Here is a 22,500-nt window from a genome sequence, read left to right on the forward strand (position 1 = left end):
ACAGACGCAAAGAAAGCCTTCTCAACAGATTTGAATAAAACCTTTTCTGAAAACGCTTGAAAAAAACCTTTAGATTTCGAGAAGCGTTTTATACTGTTGTATGGTGAAGCGGGAGTTGGTTTCATATCGTGTTTCAAAATACTTTTCACAATATTTGACACAGTGAGCAAACGGCAATATACATTTCAAACGCTTTATGAAAAGATACTCTAGTGATAAGTTGATATAAATGATTGTTCTTCGACTATTTGACTATCGTAACCTTAAAACAAACATGTTGCGTTGCGCTTTAATAAATACTGTGACTCTGATAATGCAGTTCTGTTCAGGCATACAGAATATGAAACATTCGAGACCGGACTAACTCGAGCGATTTTATTTGCAGAACGCTATCGTTAAGTCAATAAAAACACACCAACAAACATTTCAAACGTTTTACTGAATTAACCGGGAACGCTTATCACAATTTGATATTTGCGAGAGATAGTTCTCTTCAAACAAACCTTAATCCGAAAAAAGTTGTTTTGAAAACGCACCCTATGTACAACAAAGATTATATATGTTAAGTCAATAAATACACACCAACAAGCATTTCATACGTTTTACTGAATTAACAGAGAACGCTTATCACAATGTGATATTTGTGAGAGTAGTTCTCTTTGTAATTCACTTGCATTCGCTGCATCATTATTGTTTTATTATGCATGCACTGTTTCAACGCTTTTTGAGCGAAAATTAATCACACACGCGTAAATGCGAGAAGAAAAAAATGTCATTCACTGGAGTACGCTGCATCATTATTGTTCAGTAAGGTTCCCACTTTGTATTACTCCTTAATCGGGCAACCATAGGTGTTCCCGCCCTGTAGGACCTTTTAATAACCCTCTTCTCCGTGGAATCGGGGGGCGTTTCAAAGATCCAGGGTGCTGTGTCCTTTTCGATAGGAGAAGGTGGTGTTTCTATCCTGACAGGAATTTTGGATGGACCAACGGGTGTTGCTGGAAGTTTCCTATGTGCTGTCTTTTTGGGTTGTACCTCGGATATCGTTGGAGAATGGTTTGGAATGGGCGCATTTGGAGTTGTTGTCGCTGTCCCTGCAGGTTTCGTCTTCGTTTCGCTCTTCATTTGTTTTGACAAACCTTGGTACCGTTGTAATAGTTGATCCAATAAGGCCACTTTTTGATTCTCGGGCAAAGTAGAATCCGTGATATGTTTCATGTCTTGATCCAAGCTCGTCAAGGTCGTGAGTTGCGGAGGTGAGGTTAAGCGATGTTCTGTCTTAAGGCTTTGCAATAAATGCTCTGGAACCAACATCATCTTTTGTACGTGCTTCTTTTTAACACTGTACCCAATAAATCCAAAGCGAACGGTGCAATAAAAGAGGCGAGAGCTGGCAGGAATCCTCCTTGTTGATTGAGAACTTCTTTTTTCTTCTTCAGACTAGGTGTCTTGCGAGTCAAATACAGGAGTTTCGCCTTGTGTGGTTTCAAGCGTTTAAATGATGAACTTAGAACCATAATGTTCCCTTTAAGTAGATTAAGAGCGACTTCACTGATGGCTTCTATTTGTCCCTTACTAGCGTGAGATATCATCTCTTTCCGCTGTTTCCCTCTGCTTGTAAAACAAGTGCAGAGAAAGGGTAAATGTTGATTGACTTTGGAAGCCTTGACGAGTTCTTGTTTTCTTCTCTCAGTAGATTTTGAAATCTTTCACAACGCAAAGTCATGTCACAACCACTTTGATTGTTTACTGTCTCCTCGCGGTGCAACAATTGCAAAGCAATGGCGTTAAATGAAATCTACCGGAAAGGGTTCATCGGTTTTATAGATTTTCTTATCAACGTAAACGATGGGATATGAATGTGACGCTGGGAAGATCCTTGTTCGCAATCGTTAAATTTCCGGGGTTCGTGGATGTAAATCCATCATTAAGTATCCAAATGGTTGTGGTGTAGCGCCTTGAAAACTCTCCCACACAAACGGAACGCGACCAGAAAACGCCTGTTGTGCCAGTGTCCTCAACGCCAAAGTATCTCGAGGATTGTTAAAAGCAATGATGTAATGAGCATTAAGAGAAATGCTCTGGGAAAACTTTCCTGGGGGAAAAAGGTTTTGTGTCAAATAAATGCAGGTGACGTCACAATGATGGGACACTTTGGTGCTTTGGTGAACAAATCCAAAATGCGCTCGTCATCGCTACAGTTTCTCATGAGGTCATCTAACACGAGCAGACCAGGAAGATGAGGGGGTGGAAATAAGGCGGGAATGTCATCGGGAATACCCTCCATAAACGTGACTTCCTTGACCAATTCCTTAAAACAATCTTGCCATTGACCGTAGCAATACACGATCTTGCGAATGGCGCGTTCAAATAAACAATCTGCGTGTTGAAGTATCTAGGGCGTAAATGTTGTTTTCCCGCATTGGCTGGGGCCAGAAATGATAATACTGCTGGTGCACTTGAATTGAGACATGTTCACGAGACGAAGCTTCAACGATTTGTGTACACGAGATAGAATTCCCACCCCTTTTACTAGCAAATACACACAAAAACAGCATTTTTTTTTTTTACTTTTTAACGTGATTTTATTGCTTATGGACACAGCGAAATGACTTACAACCTTGTTGCAAGCAATCATTGACTTTAGGATAAATGACTGAATTAAAATAAGCGTGTACACTCCGTTCAACTTGTGCATCGTTCCACTGAGATTCATGTCGTTTAAATTTAGCTTGAAAAGTGTTCATGTCAACATTCCGTGCTAGCTGAATGAGATAAAACAAACAATAATCTCCACAAACATCCGAGTTCAGTCCTTGCAGTGGTTTGTCGTTATAATAGGTAACTTCCCGTAGAATGTAGGTATCTGTAACTGCCCGGAACTAACGGAGGTTGCCAATATTCCAAAGCTCTCAAACAGTCACAGGATCTCTTGGTACAAGATAGAATTTCGAACTCAACGGATTGATTCAAAGTAATTTAATATATGGACAATCAGAAAATAATCAACCAAGGCTGTGTACAGTGTTATTGCTATAAATACTGATGGTGGAGTTGACAAATCGAAGTCGAACGGTCACAAATAAATCCGTAGTTTGTACAGGATAATGATTGTAGTCTGGATGATAAAGGTTTACAGATGTAGAAGCCAACTGTAGTTATTCATAAGTTGTAGTTCTCAGATAGATCGTAGGTTCGAACTGAAATAGGATATTTAAGATACTAACAATTATTATAGATTCTAACTTATCTTAGCATAAAATAAGCTTGATACGTGGCACGATACGACAAAAAATAGAAACAACAAAGGCTACACATGCCTTGCATGAGGCTTAATATGGACGTGTAGCGCATAGTTACATATCCACTTGCATACGGCATATATATAGTGGACGGTTACAACGATATCCTAGAGATTTTAAATCGAAAAGTGTTGCGTCGAAAGCTAAAGAATATACCTAGATATACGACTTAAATTACTATAGCTTTGATATTAATACAGTAAGAAAACGACGAAAACGATCATCATTTTGACGAGCATTTGACAAATGCAACACTTGAAAGGTTAGGACAAATAAAAGGATAAAAAACTTACGTACTTCGGTTTACGCTTGTACCAATGGAGACAGGGAAAAGGGTAGCAGTAGCAGGTTCCATAACCTTACTGATAGCACGAGTAGCAAATTTTTTCTTTTACTATGAGAGATTCGCCTAGTATTTATTTCATATAGGACGTGATCCGAGTTTAGGTGTAGAAGAAGTTGGGTATTTGCGCATTTCCTCACGGTAATTCCTACGCCCTGGTGGGCGATCTACGCGACTTATTTTTGTGAGATTCTAACACGTTCCGTAGCTGTAATCAAACTCTAGATGATTCGAATAAATGAGAAACGTTTTCTTAAAACTAACAGTATCAATGTTGTAAGTTTCAGGAGGAAATCCGTAGCTGTCAAAGAATTCACTTTCACGAGGCGATTCAAAGTACATAGCCACCCAATGTGTCCGAGGCTGGTCATGAGGGTCCGTATTCGCGATGAGTCTGGCTGGGTAGATGTTGATGACAGGTAGCCTATCTCTTGGAAATACGCCTTGCATCAGAGGTGCTAACACAGGGTGAGAAAGTCAGGCTTGCCATAGTTCTTGGGTCGTATGCATAACGATGAACTAAGAGCCTTGTGACAAATCGTAGACCACGCGACGATTGCGATCAATTTCCAACTGATTCTGAAATTCTGCGTACACAATTAAATTCAGAACTGAGTTCGTCTGAGTTCCAAATTTCAGGTACAGGTTCACGTTACCCATTCGATGGGGTATCAGATGATCGGGATGTCCACTTCCTGCCGGTGTCAAATCAAAACGGAACAAACCGTATCCGTTTTCTTAATCCACTCTATCAATGTCAAGCCTGTGCCCACAATTCATGTCTCCACTTCCTGAAACAGCGTGTTGTAACCATCGATCTTTTTTCCACCCGTCAGATCCAGCGCAGAATAAGGCATTTCTTCTCCATTCACAGTAAGGTTTCCGTTGAAGGCAAAAATGATGCACTGAGGAATGAAACCGTGGAATAGATCTGTCTGAGTGTGATTTAAGACTCCTTGAGGGATGATCCTTGCCTGCGTAGGGGTTCTGGTTAGGGTATAGATGGCTGGTAGCGGTGCGCTCCCTTTGTGACCTTGCATGATCTGTACATGTTCTAGTTTCACACTGTCTGCAACACGCACTGTGCGTATGCGAAGCGTGCTAGACATGATCTTTAGTTTGCAGTTGTTTGGAGTCTCCCCAGCCATGAGAACAAAAGCATCGTTGTTCAGATCCACCTTGACTTTGATCTCCAAACCGTCAAGCAACAACTTGTCAATATTAAACACGTCACAAAGAGGTACTCCGACCCAAACCAAACTTCAGCGCCGTTGTTAGTAAATGTGGCTCTTCTATTCAGACCCTCATTACTTTCTGCTGTATTATCCACTTCATTCATGTGTCCAGCAGTGTCTTTGTAATACAGAGCTTTGGTTAAGTACGATTTCTTGGCCTGTTCCGTAACGTTCAATAAGGTGTTAATGTAAGCATTGTATGCTTGAGTGTCTGACTGTTCTGTTACAAGCGTTTCCTTGATCTTGATGGTAAACTGTTTGATGATGGAATGAAGGGTGTTGTTGACCAGAGTGTACTTCTTACCATCCCCTGTGGGCGATCCATCTTGTTTGGTAATCTTTACTACCAATCGCAGCTCTGTCTTGTTAATGTCAATGTAGTCAGCTAACGGTTTGATGACAAACTCGATGGGATTAGTTCCCGTTTGAACCGGTTTGCAATCGACCCATTTGCTGCTAACAATCGACACATCTTCACAGGTACATCAAACAACTGTAAGCTTGAATTCGCACCAGGGGCTGAGAGAGGGTGTGCTGATGGCATCTTTAATCAAAAATGGTCTTGAACGTTGAACAAGGTGTTCTCCTTTTCTCGGCCTGTCCTTCACTGCGCGGCTTTGACGTATCTGCGCGCTTATATACTCTTCTTCCTCGACCTTGCTGTGTAATGTCATCAATGACCCCTGTGAGTAATTTTTTTTCCAGCAGCTTTCGCTCTTGTCTTGGCAGCTTTCTTTAAAGGTTGACCATTGATCACGTCTTGGACAAGTTGCATTCCCGTTTCCAATCCAGTATCGGGCATTCGTTTTCCCACTTTTTTTGCTGTTGTTTTGAGAAAGGGAGTTGCTGAACGGAACAAGGACCGAAACATTCCACTAAGCCATTGCCCCCTTGACCATAAGGGTGTGTTCCTTCGTAGATACTAATGTCTCCTCCTTTACCGTGCTGTCTATAGGGTACAACATGTCGTCACAACATGTCGTCCATATGGGTAATATCGGTTGTTCATAGGTAATAACATGTTGTTATAGAATATCACGACGCCGAAAATGCAGGGTCACGCGTACGGCTCCAGAAGCAAATGGTATCAATTGACCTGTGTCTCCCCTTATATTGATCACCACGGATGAAAACACAGTTGTACGGAGTCTATGGTAAGAGGGCACCTTGACCTCTTCTGTGATCATGTTCCCCGGCTGACCACGAGGAACGAGCATCCGAAGTACCGGTAAGTTGGCTTGAGCATCCCCCACTACTTGAGACTCGATTAAATCGGAATACACATAGATGGTTTGAAAAGCATCTCTCGAGAGCAATCCCCATACCAATTCTTCTTTTCTGACAAGTGTTGTCGTTGTCCTCGCAAGAAGGACGCTGTGATCATCATTCTGTTGGACAAGGCCTCCGATTTGGTACAGCTGAGGAATATTATACTGATGGTTTAATTACCCCAAGGCGCGAGCTAATGTCTTTGGTAGAATCACATACCAACCGGCTGGTAACTTCAACTCAAAGTAATCTTGTGCTTTCTTGTAAATGTAAAAACACTCGTTTCCTTCCAGAATCGTAATGGTCTTGTCACTCTTCAAATAAATGTCTCTCAATCGATTGTGTAGTACCTTCGTCATACCAAGAATGACATCTTTAACTGTACGGTAAATGCCACTTGGTACAGGGATGTTCAATTTCCAGAGTTCAGGGCCAGTCTTACAAAGCAAAGTGTAGGACAATTGATTCTCACCTACGTTTTGCCAGGTGTAAGGGTAAATGATGCGTGTCATGGCCACCTCCCAGTCTTCACTTAGGTGTAGTTGACTCGGTAACTGCATCTTAAAATCGGCCGCCTTGTTTTCTGGATACTGAGTCAGACTTGCATCACTGGTCAGCACAAGGAAAAAACTGTTGGTCATGTTCATCGACGGCGGAAATGTAAAACGACGCTGACGATACCGTCTAAAAATGCTGGCGTTTGACCGTATCCACTCGTTAAATATATTTCAATGGTCTGAAATATCTTTGTCCGCAAAGGTAGGTACACAATATGTTCTCTTTCTTCAAGGAGTGTTTCTCGAAAGCTGCCCAGGGGTATCATCTCATGTAGGAGAGGTAAGCGCTTGTCACCTACCTGCCACGGTTCCACGAGATTGGTTTGAACTTGAACCACTCTCTGCTTACACGAGCAAAGAGACAGCGAAGGAGGAAAGATGTAAATACCAGGATATGTGATGGAGGTGCCAGCTGGTAAGATGAACCAATCATGACCATCTTTCTAAGGTGAGTGCAGCATTCAAGCGAACGCTGGGTGTAAGAGTGTTGTTTTCGGTTATCCATCCCAACGCGCGAGCTGTAGACAGTGTGATCAGAAGTCCTTCAGTTTGCGAGTTTAATGTTACATTCCATTCGTCGTGCACTGTGATTTCAATCTTTGATGGTGGGTCAGCGATGTTCAGGCATTGTAACATTCCTTCTGTCACATCTAAGGCTGTATAATACTTGCCCTCGGGTAATACAAACGGTGTGGATTTACCTTGACGATCCAGCATGGTGTGAGAGTGTTTGCAGTCATTTGTAATGTCAAACATTGAGAGCGCATACACGATATGATGCAATCCTACTTCCCAATCTTCTTCATCTTTCAGATGGATTTGTCGAGGTAGCGCTACGCGAAAGGAGGACTTGGAATTGTTTAGAAATAAATTACTGCTTGCATTACAGGGAGTGTCACGTAAAAGTCGCTATCTTGAATTATGTTTGTTGTAAAGCGACCAACTGGTTATGCGGAATCCAACTGTCGTATTTCTTTGGCCAACCTTTCCAATGTACCAACACCTCCTTATTCGCTCCTCGTCCCCTGCGTTTTAAAATTTTTTCAATACGAAACAGGTGTTTTTCCGTTTCTATCACTTTCTGTAACTCAAATTCGTAAAAAGTGCCTTGAATCCAGTCACCGTCTGCTTCCTTTAGACGATACACGGGTGGGTCGCGCGGAAGTCTTTGAGCAACAGTGAAAGTTTCCTCCGTCCAGGATGGTAAGTTACCTTTTTCAAAGATGCGTTTATGCTTACTGATCTTGACTTGAACTCCCACTTTGAATTTATACTTTGTCGGCTTTTTGAACAGATTTCTTTATAAATTGTTCCAGACCTCTGATGCGTTATTCTCGTTGACATCCGCTGGTTTCATTTTGATGCTACGGTTCACGCTGCGATTGTAATTCCCGTTGACTAAATCGTCCAGTTGGTCCAAATAATGGTACGAGCTGCTGGTAGTGAACATACGCCACATAAATTGCTTCAAAGTGCGGTTGAATCTTTCAACCACTTGGGCCTTGGTTTCGTTGTAGGTTACAAAATGATGTACATTCTCCTTTTTGAGGAAGGTTTGAAACGTTTTGTTCTTAAATTCGGTTCCGGCATCTGTTTGCAACTTCTCAGGTTTGCGACCTTCCTGGAAAATGCTTTCAAAGGCCACCACCAACGAGGCTCCTGTTTTCGATTTCAAGGGCACCACCCACGCGTATTTGGAAAGGACATCGATACAAGTCAGTAAATACTTGTATCCTTGATTCCACCGACTCAAATGTTGCAAATCAACCAAGTCCGCCTGCCATTGCGAATCTATATCAAACACAATTACTCCGTTACGACGAAAGTGTTTTCTTGCAGGTTTGTGTAGGGTATAGCCAGGTTGTTGGCGGAGCCAATCGAGTACTTGCGTGCGTTTCAAACCATACCGACGCGCCGCACGATACAGTATGTCGACTCCCCCTAAAGCGGATGGTGGATCCACTTCATAATACAGTTTCTGTAATAGTTGGTTCGTCTGATTTAGAGTCCGCGTTTTCTTTTTCTTCTTCTTTTGCATTTTCTTCTCCGTGATTATCGGTGACATCTTTCAATTCGATGTGAACCTCGCTACCGCAACACGCAACTAAACATCGCATTCTCTGACATATGTCACTTAAAGAAACTGTGGGCGATGAGCTTCCACACACGCGGCTTGCAGCACTACCAATGGTGTTAAACAAATGATTAGATCTTCTTCATTCGCAGACTTTTTACAACAATTTACCAAACCATCCACCAGAAAGGAGGATAATGTATCGAGTATGTGACACATAACACTTTGTGAAATGTATATTGTTCGGTAAATGTAGCGTTGCATTGGTCCATGTAGTAATAAAAACTCAACAAGCGACCGGGGTTCATTGGATGTAACCCTTTTACAAGTTCTAACCATTGCTCGCGAGGTGTGCTGTGAAAGATGTGTCCTGCAAAACAACTCTGAGCGCAAACCCTAACAAAGACAAAGTACACTCTATCCATTACGGTTAACGAGTCTACTGAAAAACGGGCACTGCACGTATTATTTTATACCACTTTTTGTGAATTCAGTCACTCACTAACACGGTTAACACTTGGGCGTGTGTGATTTATTTTTGCTCTAAACAATGCATGCATAATTTTGCTTGACCGGTACATGTGTCATCTTTATTGTACATAGGGTGCGTTTTCAAAAGAACTTTTTATTTACTGGTACTTATTTTTTGGATTAAGATTTGATCAAAGAAATCTACCTCTCGCAAATATAACATTGTGATAAGCGTTCTCTGTCAAGCAGCGAACTCAAGTGAATGTGTGTGATTTATTTTCGCTCAAAAAGCGTTGAAACAGTGCATGCATAATAGAACAATAATAATACAGCGAATGCAAGTGAATTACAAAGAGAACTACTCTCACAAATATCACATTGTGATAAGCGTTCTCTGTTAATTCAGTAAAACGTATGAAATGCTTGTTGGTGTGTATTTATTGACTTAACAAATATAATCTTTGTTGTACATAGGGTGCGTTTTCAAAACAACTTTTTTCGGATTAAGGTTTGTTTGAAGAGAACTATCTCTCGCAAATATCAAATTGTGATAAGTGTTCCCGGTTAATTCAGTAAAACGTTTGAAATGTTTGTTGGTCTGTTTTTATTGACTTAACGATAGCGTCCTGCAAATAAAATCGCTCGAGTTAGTCCGGTCTCGAATGTTTCATATTCTGTATGCCTGAACAGAACTGCATTACCAGAGTCACAGTATTTATTAAAGCGCAAGGCAACAGGTTTGTCTTAAGGTTACGATAGTCAAATAGTCGAAGAACAATCATTTATATCAACTTATCACTGGAGTATCTTTTACTAAAGCGTTTGAAATGCATATTGTTGTTTGCTCACTGTGTCAAATACTGTGAAAAGTATTTTGAAATACGATATGAAACCAACTCCCGCTTCACTATACAACAGTATAAAACGCTTCTCGAAATCCAAAGGTTTTTTTCAAGCGTTTTCAGAAAAGGTTTTATTCAGATCTGTTGAGTAGGCTTTCTTTGTGTCTGTGCACTGAAGGATGTCTTTGTGTATTCTTACATAAAAAGATTGCATTTACCCGTGTTTCATTCAAGCGCGAGGTTGAGAAAACGTTTCTTAAAAAAAGGTTGTAACAACGGAGTTCGCATTTGTTTAAAAAGCGTGAAAGAGTTGAGAATGCTCCTCTTTTCCACACAAAACAACTTTTTTGGTCCATATTCTTCCTTCTTCACGCTTCGATCGCCTCTATGCAAATTTAGTTTAAAAAAGAACAAAGAGTTTGTGGACTTGTCCAGCCGTGTAAAGCCTTTTGTGTATGTGTTTTAAAATTCTGTTTGACTCCCTTCAAAACAATAGGGTTCTCACTCCACTTTGTAGGTACGTGACCCCAAGCCTAGAAAGTTAATGTATACTGACGTCAGCGGTGTCTCATTGGCCCGTGATGACATCACCTTGACCTCATTGCCTCCTTTCTTTCTCATTGTTTTTTTCGCTATATATTAGCGTTACCCCCGGATGGCTGGGTGGAAACAGAACACAGGCACAGCAAACACAACTCGCTTACTTTCTCAATAAAAGAGACCTTCATGTACGTACGTGACTAGCATCTCATTAACCTCACCCTAATTTATGCGACGACCTGGTATGCACGTGTTGTTTCACGTGTTAGGGTTACAACCGTCATTGCGTCATGCCCCAACATGCCCCTAATTTATGCACGCCCCCTTCTTTTGTCTTTTGATTGATGACGTCATTTGATGACTACCTGTCAAATCCGGTCCGGATAAGCGCATACAACTACTAACGCGCGCTCTGTTTGGCTAATTGTGACTGAATTGTAGGGTATTATTCTCCCGTAATGCCCACGAGCCGATTACGGGCTTGCAAAAACAAAGCAAAAGGTAATTAAAGAGCCATATAATAAACTACCTACTAACCTCACTTGCTCGGGACCGTACTGGGGAATATTGGCCCTCAGTCGTTTTTGTACGGACCTCGCTGCGCTCGGTCCGTACTACCACGACCTCGGGCCAATATTCCCCAGTACGGCCCTAGCGCTCGGTTAGTAAGAAGTTAGTATTCAACATTTGTAAATACCATAATAGAAACTTGTAAAGCATCTGTTTTCTAATTTTAATTGGACTCAATGTCGTTAAATGTGGACTTTGAACTTTGGACTACGGAATTGGACTAGACATTGACCAAGATACTGTAAAGAAAATCGAAGAAAAAAAAACACTGAAATACTGTGAACTTCAAAGGATATCGGCTAAAAAGACTTCGAACAAAGTGTAGGCTACCTGTAGCCTCTTGTTGCACTATTAGGATGAACTACTTTCAGAGTAAATATACAGCCTTGGTAAAGCTAGACACTTTTCATGACAGTTGTTATGATATTACGCCGTAAATATTGTGTACGGATGTACGGATGTCCGAGTTCGTTTAAAGTGGCAATCCTATTTTTTCATTACGTTATTATGCTATTGCAACACCTTACAGAGATGTTATTCACAAGGACAAATTCGGCTCGGCCCAAGCCTAATTTTAAGTAATCGCTAGTTGTTGTCCTTCAGTAGCATTTGGAGTAATGATTGCAAGTTCGAATGAGGCCTAACACTACTGTGAAGTTTTTGTACCCAATTATTCCATCAGGGATCAAGCCTAGTATTGGAATTGGGCCCACACAAGGACAGAGAAAAACTCTGACCAGGGTGGGATTTGAACCCACGACCTTCGGATTAGATCACCGCTGCTCTACCGACTCAACTACTAGGCCAGAACGGGAGCTGGCCGTGGGTATGTGAGATGTTATTCACAAGGACAAATTCAGCTCGGCCCAAGTCTAATTTTAAGTAATCGCTAGTTGTTGTCCTTCAGTAGCATTTGGAGTAATGATTGCAAGTTCGAATGAAGCCTAACACTACTGTGAAGTTTTTGTACCCAATTATTCCATCAGAGATCAACCGTAGTATTGGAATTGGGCCCACACAAGGACAGAGAAAAACTCTGACCAGGGGGGGATTTGAACCCACGACCTTCGGATTAGATCATCGCTGCTCTACCGACTAAGCTACAAGGCCAGAACGGCCAACCATTACTCCAAATGCTACTGAAGGACAACAACTAGCGATTACTTAAAATTAGGCTTGGGCAGAGCCGAATTTGGCCTTGTGAATAACATCTCACATACCCACGGCCAGCTCCCGTTCTGGCCTAGTAGCTCAGTCGGTAGAGCAGCGGTGATCTAATCGGAAGGTCGTGGGTTCAAATCCCACCCTGGTCAGAGTTTTTCTCTGTCCTTGTCTGGGCCCAATTCCAATACTAGGGTTGATCTCTGATGGAATAATTGGGTACAAAAACTTCACAGTACTCTTAGGCCTCATTTGAACTTGCAATCATTACTCCAAATGCTACTGAAGGACAACAACTAGCGATTACTTAAAATTAGGCTTGGGCCGAGTCGAATTTGTCCTTGTGAATAACATCTCACATACCCACAGCCAGCTCCCGTTCTGGCCTTGTAGCTCAGTCGGTAGAGCAGCGGTGATCTAATCCGAAGGTCGTGGGTTCAAATTCCACCCTGGTCAGAGTTTTTCTCTGTCCTTGTTTGGGCCCAATTCCAATACTAGGGTTGATCCCTGTTGGAATAATTGGGTATAAAAACTTCACAGTAGTGTTAGGCCTCATTCGAACTTGCAATCATTGAAGACTGCAGAAGGCAAAGTAAAGAAAATCTCATTGCTGCCCTTTTCGTTGTCCCCCTCCCCTCCCTAAAAAAGAGGCTGTTTAAAAAACGTTGCAAGCGAAAAGAAACAAAAAAGGGTAGTACGCTGTTACGAAGTAATAAGCAAAAAAAGAAAAAAACAGAAAGCCTAAAACAGGCAACATATGCAATGACCTTGTAAACATTTTCCTGTATTATTGTGTCCGTACGTTGTTCACCCTGTTTTTGTGATGTTATCCTTGTACTCACTACAGCCACTTCTGTGCCATTATCAAAAACTTTCTTTGGCATGACAGTCTCCATATTAACAAATTTAGCATAAATTTTTCTTACCAAGAAAGCGCTGTCGTCCAATTCTTTCATCCTGAGCAAGAAAAATGCAATTAATACTGTAACACAACAAAAACGCCTCCAAGTTACCATAACAAATAACGGTAATCAGCAAAGATCCGTAACAACAGTAACAAAGTAGCCTTCATTTAGTAACCCATACAGCTGTCTTTACTTTGACTGATTTTCTATCTAAAGTTCACCAACTGCTAGTGTTTGTCCATGACTATCAATAACACGGTATATTAGAAAATAGATACCAATAATCAATAAAAAGAGCTTGTATCTAGAAATAAGAGATGGCAACATAAACAAATCCTAGATACTGAAGACAGCAAGTTGGCTAGGTCTAAGTTGATTGAAAGGATAGGAGTGTGAGAATGGATCTAGCTTTCATTAGCAGTTTTGGGCCTTTGACTTTCTTCATTCCTCATACAAATACATTCCACTTAATTCTGGATGATATTTTTCTATGTTATATCTCAATGTCCATTAAAACTGTTTCTGCATTCCCTGCACTCTTTGTCTTGCCTTCTCCTTGTTTCCACCCATCTTTCCTACACCTCAGATCGTTTCCTGGTCTCAATCTCCTGAACGTCTACTGTTAATCAGTATTACAGTAACAACTGTTAGCGTATTCCATTCGTCTTTCTCGTGTTTCAAGCACTAGTTTTTCGTTCTTTGACCTCTTTCCTTTGACATTCACATTGGTATTCAAAGCTCTTATGATCGTCCTCGCTCCCTTGTCCTCTGGACCTGTGTCTGGTCCTTTATATGTTTGTTTCTGTTGTCTCTGTGTTGTTCTGAAATATAATTCGTACTCAAAGTCCAATATCACTGAATTCCATGGTTCTCTTTGCCATTTATCCTTCTACCAAACTGTCTGATTATTGACAACTACTTCCACGCAACCCATTCCAATGCTAGTTTCAACAGAACTATGATGCCACTTTACATACTGCAAGTAGGTGTTCAACTTTTTCCTGATGTTCACCACATACTCTGCAGACTACTAGACCTTGGTAATCTTCTCACCATTTTCATGATCTTCGTTTCTACCATTTTCTCAAGCATATTCTTGACTGCTTCAGTGTTTCCTACAACCATCACGTGTGGATACATCTGGAATTTACAAGTAACTTAAGGACTTAATTTAATTTTGGCACTGTATTGGTAGTCACTTAGTGCATCTACCTTACAGGTATCACAAAAGCTAACTAACTTTTCCTTTAATCTGTTCATCCAGACATTGAAGTTGTACAGAAGAGCAACATCACTCAGAGATGATACATGGTTTCCCAAGCTGCTTTGATCACAATGCCAGGTCAACTGTGCTGAACTGGTCTGTCTCAGAAATAATTTACGTCGACAGGCCAGTTGTTGTAAATGTGAGATCCCACGTCAGATGATATATATCACACCAATTTCTTTACAACAGTACAATGGGTTTGAATGGTTAAACAAACAACTCGCATGAATGGTTAAACAAACAACTCGCCCCATAGCCAATATTATTGATTTCTGCAAATTATTAGCCCCCTGTTTCAAAAAAATTGATCCCCAATATTAAAACAATGAATTTTTTGCAGTGCTGAAAAATCGGTGTTCTTTGACAACGAGCAATTACTTTTTGAAAGGAAAAGCTTCGACTTTGTTCTTCAACTGCATAAACAAAGAATGACAGCGCCCTAAATTTTTCTGCTATTGCTATGAAACAGTTCAGTTCGTTTTTCAACACTTCTGCCATTAGGGAAATGATAACCAGCATTCAGAGTCGCCAAATTGGATGAGTCGGTGGAACATCATTGATTAACTGGGCAGAGTCACTCATCCCAGATCTTTCCTTAGTCGTCTAATATGGCGATCGGATTTTTTGGACAAGGAAAACATAAAACACGACCGGATTTCTCGCCCAAGAAAAAACACAAATCCCCTCAAGCAAGGGGACTCTATTCAACAGAATAAATTAACTTAACTTGATAACGTTTTATTCTGATGCTAATCACAATTGATTTTGACTTTATGATTCTAATACACCCTATGCAAAACGAAAAGGGACTGGGAGCGACACCCGCGAAAACGAGGTTAGTTGGGCCTTGTTCTGTTCACTCGTAGTAAAAAATGGCTGCTGATGGAACTGTAAAGTGCCAGCCGTCTTTCCGAGGACGATATACCAGGAGCATCTCTTCAAGGACGAAATTCTACAACACTCACCACGGATGAGCTTCGCTTTTGGTTAAAATGTCGTGGCGACCCGGCAAAAGGATTAAAAACAAAGGCACAGTTACACAGTTAGCAAAAAGGCAAGTAAGCTTATCGATGTATTTGTCAGTAGTCGTAATAATAAGGGCTTTTTTTCTACTGTACTTGGTTAAAAGGACTCGATATTAAACTTTTCTTATTTCTTATTTCAAGTAGAGATCAGGAGATTTAATGTTTACTTCCGTCGCTTAACTGTTTCTCCACAATTAACTGGTGTGCTAATTTTTCCGTAGAGTACTTGATATGTGGCTTCTGGTTGTGATAAAGATGTTGTGGATCCGGACAAGAACCTTATTTACACGCGTCGAAAGCGGAGACAAGAAAAATTACAAACTCGAAATGATCCGTTGCCAAAGGAAAGTACTGTAAGGTTTCCATCGACTGGGTGGTCAACAAGCTTACAACGAATGCCATTGTTTACAAAGGCAGAAATGCATTTGCATGTCTCTCAGTCTGGAAAAAACATTGACCGAAGTAAGCAGAGCCATACAGTTCCAACAAGCATGAGAAAAGCCAAGACGTTCCTTGAAGACGAATACTTGAAGGACGCAGTTGCTGCTAGTGATAATGAATATTTCTTTTTTCAATGTTTGTCTCATCATAGCTTTAAAAATACGAAGCCCCTCATAAATTAAAAGTTGCACTTTATTTAGTGAGTGGAAGTGTAAAGTATGCTTCATGTACGTGCGTGGCGGGATCTGCTGGCTTTTGTAATCATGTACTTGCACTTATGATGAAACTTTGTAAGTTTAGCTTGTATAGCTGTCAAAATGTCAAGGAGTTCGACCATGAATCTGATATGGCAAAACCTAAGGCATGCACCTCAAGTTTACAGCTGAGGCACAGACCTGCAAGAGGGAAAAAAATCAAGCCTCAACCTGTCATGGAACTCAATGTAAAGAGGTCCAAATTAGATAGCGATTATGATCCTGATAGTGGTGTGAGGTGTTTATTGTATGAAGCTAGGAAAAACTTGAGCACACAAACATCAGATGAAGTTATCTTGAAAGACAAGCTTCAAAAGATCAATCCTAAATTTGCCCTGTCCCAAATCATGTCTCCTGGTGGTACTAACTTACAGGAAACAAAATTTGGAAAATCTCCGAGTGATTCATACATGTATGCAAGTTATCAGTTACAGTTCTCCGAGTCCAATTTTCAAGTTTTCTGCAATATTGACTCAGTGCCTAGGGCAGACTGTACTGATGGTAATGATGACCAAAAAGCTATATCTGCATTTCCTTTGCAACATTCTGAACAGTACAAAAAGCCAGATGGTTTGAGCAGGAACTAAGAAGCACTCCTGGATCATGTGACTGTTGATGAGGCAAAGCTCAATAACATAGAGAAGACTACAAGAGAACAAGCAGCCTCCCAAGAATGGAATACTGAAAGGAAATTTCGGTTTACAGCTTCTAATTTCCACACCATTGCAAAAAGGAAAAGAAATCATGCCTCTATAGTAAACAACCTGCTTCATCCCAAGCAGACAGAACATGGGAAAAGCTATGAACCTGTAGCCTTGAAAGAATATGGAAAGTATATGTTTGCAGCTAGGAATCCAGTTACAGTGTTAAAAAGGGCCTTGTTGTGAGTATGGCCTGTTCATTTTGGCAGCATCGCCAGATGGAAAGGTCATTGATCATTGTTGTAGTAAGGCTTTTGGACTGGTAGAGGTTAAGTGTCCCTTCAGTAAGTTTCATATAAGTCCCTTAGATGCATGTGCAGATGAAAGTTTCTTTGCAGAAAATGTAAATGGACAGCCAAGACTGAAAAGGGGACATCAGTATTACTTTCAAATACAGGGTCAACTTGCTGTTACAGGGGCTACCTGGTGTGATTTTGTAATTTACACCAGCTAAGGCATGAGTGTAGAGAGGATCACATTTGATCCTCAGTTCTGGGACACATTGAATGAATGCCTTAAAGTGCCCCTGTGACCAAAAAATGAATTCATATTTTTCTTTGGATTTCAAAACTATGTAAACAAAACACTAAGTGACCCACGTTTTAAGCCTTGATTTCAAAAAGATACCTTTTACTTTAACTGGAATTTTTCTATTTAATGGTCCGCCATTACTAACATTATGTTCTTGAGAGAGCTGGATCGAGGAGAAAATGACGTCAAAGGTTCACTAGTTTAAGAATGCAATACGTGTGTACGCCGCAGAATTAATATGCAGCACGGGGGTTTTGGGCTTTCAGACTTTTAAACTCACGCTTTGCATATATAATAAGCTGCGTTCACACGCTGAAATTTTAAGCTAGTGAGCCTCTGACGTCACTTTTCCCTGGATCCAACCGTCTGAGGTCCAATCGGTCAGTTTTGAACGTGAGTAATGGCGGACCGTGAAATCCAAAACTTACCCTCAAAGTAAGCGGCGTTTGGATAAAAACCAAAGCTCAAAATTTTGCCAGTCAGGTGTTAAGCAAACACACTTTCAAAATCTGAAGGAAAAAAGGAAGTGGTTTTTTTGATCACAGGGGCACTTTAAGAACTGCTATTTCAATCACTTTATAGAGCCAGCCGCTTTAGAATTCTGTAAACATTAGAAAAGCATGTCATTGTTGTTAAATTGTAGCAATGAAACATATGTCTAAAATCAACCTTGATGTCTTTCAAGATAAAACTTTTGTAAGATTAGCTTCTTTATTCTTAGTTCTTCAGCACAAGGACTGTACGAAGGTAAATGACAGTTTATTAGCTCCTGGCGCTCAAAGATGTCGGAACACTAGTTTACCAAATCTGTGCTCTTTCTGAGACATAACATTAGGGTCTGGCGCTTTTATTAAATGGTGTTGTTTTCTGTAGAAGGCATTATTGCTTTGCCTAAATGTTACGTGGAAATAAGAGGATCGTGCATGTTACACGAAAAGGCAGACACTCCACATTTGGTTTACTACCCCAAATAGACTAAGAGGTACGACACTATCCCAAATGCGGAAGTTCTTTCGATATGTATTCTTACCGAGGCAATTTCCTGGGTCTTGATAACATCTTGTGCTGTCATTTGGGTATACAACCCTAGAAAAGGTGGAATGTTTAGGTTCACACCCAGTGGGAGGAGATCTTCAATTGTAAAGTTTTTATCGACCATCACAGTGTCACCTTTATCAAATTCTAACTTCAGAAAACCACTTCTCTCATCAACAATTTCGCGATCGGAAATACTTCCACTGTATAGTTGACTGATAAAAGTTATAGCTCCAGGCCACTGGGAGCAATTCCAACTAAAACTTTCAGAGTTACGTGGTTCTTATATGAGCTGAACAGTTTCGAATTCAAAAGAAGGCTGGAAGGCATCTGACATCTAATCTCTGTGCAATCGATTATTACACGGGTGGAAGAGTATTTGTCTTTAAAGCTGTCTGGCATAGTAGCTGTAACAACCTCCTTATTTGCCCATATAGATACCTGACCACAAGTTATTTATCCAAGACAGGAATATCCTGCTCACTGTTGACTGAGAGATATGAAACAAGTGAGCCAGATGTTTTTCTGCGAATCCCCTTCTCAGTCTGCAGAGTACAAGGAAAAACTCCTCTCCTGCTTCTAAGCTCCTTTTTCTACCTTTGTGAGTGCATTCCTCTGGTTCCTCGGTTTCATCATAAAAAACGTTTCGGGACACTTCTTTCTTTTGACGAGCAGTACCTAATGTTCTCCCCATTCGTTCCAGTGTTCAAAAATTCATATACAGCATTAAATGTAGCAAAGTTAGGAAAGCCGGTGTAAAAGACAATGTCCTCGTCAGAGGTAAAATTTCGCAACTGAAAAACGCGAGAAGCTGCAAGACCCTTCTGACGTTTCAAAACTTCTATTTCAGCCTTTAGTGAAGCATTTTCAAGCTCCAAACTTTTCTCTTTTTTGAGAAGTTCTTTGAAATCTTCTGTCGTGTTTCCTTGCGTATCCGTGTCGGCAGAGCTACCAGCCGCCGATGAATTGCAGTTATCAGCACTGGTTTCAGTTGTTTGAGATACTAGCAACTCTGTGTCTGTATTCCACGTAAACATACGTTTCTTAGGAGGCTTTCTCTTTAGCGGAGAACTTTGTGACCAAGAAAATCGTGACGGCACGACCCCTTCCCTGACATAAATACGCTGGCCTCCGATAGACTTAACAAAGTCCTCAGGTTTAAAGTGACGAGAGCATATCTTCGTTTTTTTTCCTTAATCATTTTAGGTCATTTTAGATTCATTTCAGGTCATTTTAGATTCATTTTAGGTCATTTTAGATTCATTTTAGGTCATTTTAGATCATTGTAGGTCATTTTAGATCATTTTAGATCACTTAGGTCATTTTAGATCATTTTAGATCATTTTAGATCGTTTTAGGTCATTCCTTGTTTTAGTAACTACGGCCTCCAGCAGCTGTTTAGAATTTTCCTCATGGTTCTGATATACTGATGACAAAACTTGAACAGCTTCTGCTGCATATTACCGTACATTGTGTGTGATTTGCAGGGCAACCAGTGATGCTTCTTTGTGGAGAAGCTGTATCAACAAATACCGGTGCAGCTGGGTTTTTCCTTTGGCACTTGAGTTAAGGCCTTGTGCCATCCCTCCTGAGGTCTCTGCTGGTCATCCTCGCCGCTTCCATGTAGGTGGTTGGTGGGAATGTCTCACTGGTAATCCAGTTATCTTCAATATAGCTGGTGCCCTGTTTCAGTGGTAGCTCGTTGCTGAAGGCGATAAAATCTTACTTTATTCTTTGCCACCAGCAGGAATGGTAGGTCCATCATTGTCATGTGTAATAATATATAATAATCATTTACATGTATGATGAGTTAACCGCTAAATAATGATTTATCCGGTTGATACTCCTATTCATGATCCTTTGAACAACCAACGTCAGATAATGACAACATAAGTGGGATTGTATTCTAAACGTTGAGTAAGACGAAGTGTGGTAGCCTTTCATAATATTGGCAGCCTTTCATAATATTATAAATATTTATACTCCAAAGTGGATTACACTTAAGGCTTTATTTGTGAACACCTTTTGTTGTCACATCCTGCATAACAGGATACCAAGATCTAGTTTTTGGACTACAATATATTATGTACAACTGAATCTCTTCTTCAAGCCTACAGTGTACATGTATATTTGCATCCTATAAGATTACACCAAAATTTAGTATCCACTATTTTATGTAGTTCCATGAGCATCTTGCTGTCACAACAAGTGGACACTGAGTTTATATTGAGTCCTAAAGGTGTCTGTTAACATGAAAGGAGGTTAGATTGTACGGAGTGTTAAGTATTTATGAGTCAATGAGTCAAGGAGTCATGAGTCAATGAGTCAACGAGTTGGTTCAGTTAATTAAACCGTCATAAAATGAAAGCTAAAATTTCAGAGAGTGCTTAGGCCTAATCACTGAAACGAGGGCTCAGGCTTAATCAACAAATTATTGGTATATTCACTGTGAGTCTCATTGACTCATGACTCATTGACTCATTGACTCATAAAACATGCGTTCTCGATTGTACGACTGCACTGCTCTGTACACTACTGTTATATTTTAACTAAGAAAGTAAAGAAAGGTACTTACTGTTGAAGGTGAATATGAGCTGCAACAGGTTCATAAAATTAATAATAACAAGGGAGTTCAAACATCAAGTTGTGTATATCGATAACTACTTTATTTTATTACTATTATAATTATTAGTCATTACGTATATTTATAAATGGCTTAGGGACTGCGAATCTGAAGATGTATTTAATTTTAATTGGAGTCCTCTCTATTTGTTACCTAGGAAATGTACATTAAGCCGAAACTCACAGAAAAATTGCAACAAATTCCTTTTTATTTAATATTAAATTCTCTGACACAGATTTCAGTTGCTTCTGCTAAAATGCACAGGAAACCCTAATTCACCGCTTCTGGGATTGCCCTTTACATATGTTTTTTGGAATAACATACAAAATTTCCTGATTTCATTTAACCTGATCCAAACCTCTCCCGTTCTAAGGAAAACTGAGTGTTTGGATCTTGATGAGCAATAACGAGAAATTTTAGTTAATCATTGCCTACTTCTAGCTACTATATTCTTAGTTTTACAACAATACAAAACCTTCAATATTAGATTACAATTAGAAAAACAAATTTCAGCCACAACAGGAAGGCAGAAAGCATTCAAAAGAAGTGGCATAAAATAATTACGTCGCTGTGACTGTCTGACTGTTTTCTCCTTTTTTCTTTCCCTCCCCTTTCTTTTCTGGTTATTGTCATGTAAGTTTGTTAACTAATGCACTCTGGCCCGCCCTATTGACAAGCAATTAGTTACCCCCATCAATCACTGCAACGCAATATTGCAATTTTTGAAAGTATGTAAGTGTTGTATCACGTTGTAGTAGTTATTGTTCAATTTGATTTTTAAAAAAAATTAAAAATTAAAATAAAATAAAAAAAGATTTGAGACAACAATAATGACAAAGATTGACCAGTGAATGGAAGAGAGCTATTAGAAACAATTCAGCAAAAACAGAACACAGCTGAAAATGGCAAATTGAGGTCATCAAGTTAAGATCTGAACTTGAAAAAGGTTTGCAAAAATCTGAACTCTAACCCTAGACAATTATTTAATACTTTCAACCCCTTCCTATCTCACAAAAAGGATTCAAGTTACAGAAACAACATCACTCTCAATATATATGATAACCTAGAGACAAACCACAAAGGCAAATGACACCAATATTATTTGCTGGGGCACATATCCTGCGCACAGAACAGAGGAAGCTGATTTTAATAAACATGGCAGTGTACAAAGCACAGTGGTGTAAACAAACAACGATTAAGCGTATAGCGGATTTTGCACACCTGCTTTCAGGATAGTTAATTTTTGGCTTGTTGATCCTTTCTTATTTCATTCAGTGATTTAGAGGTACGTTTTAGTTTTAACCCGAACTGCATTTAGTTAGTTTTGGTTCTGTTACTGGACGGATCCGAAGTT

At 40.1% G+C, this 22,500-nt stretch overlaps 1 protein-coding gene across 2 annotated transcripts in view; it reads right to left on the reverse strand.

Annotated features, from left to right (window-relative positions):
• The window catches only part of LOC137982262 (ubiquitin carboxyl-terminal hydrolase 15-like), a 121,504-nt gene that overhangs the window by 11,585 nt on the left and 87,419 nt on the right, over positions 1-22,500 (reverse strand). For both annotated transcript variants that reach the window (XM_068829441.1, XM_068829372.1), the window contains exon 6: positions 13,291-13,321. In XM_068829441.1, coding sequence (XP_068685542.1) covers positions 13,291-13,321 — 31 coding nt within the window. The remainder of the gene's footprint in view (positions 1-13,290; positions 13,322-22,500) is intronic.

The sequence above is a fragment of the Montipora foliosa genome, chromosome 1, assembly GCF_036669935.1.
Source record: "Montipora foliosa isolate CH-2021 chromosome 1, ASM3666993v2, whole genome shotgun sequence".
NCBI classification, from domain to species: Eukaryota; Metazoa; Cnidaria; class Anthozoa; order Scleractinia; family Acroporidae; genus Montipora; species Montipora foliosa.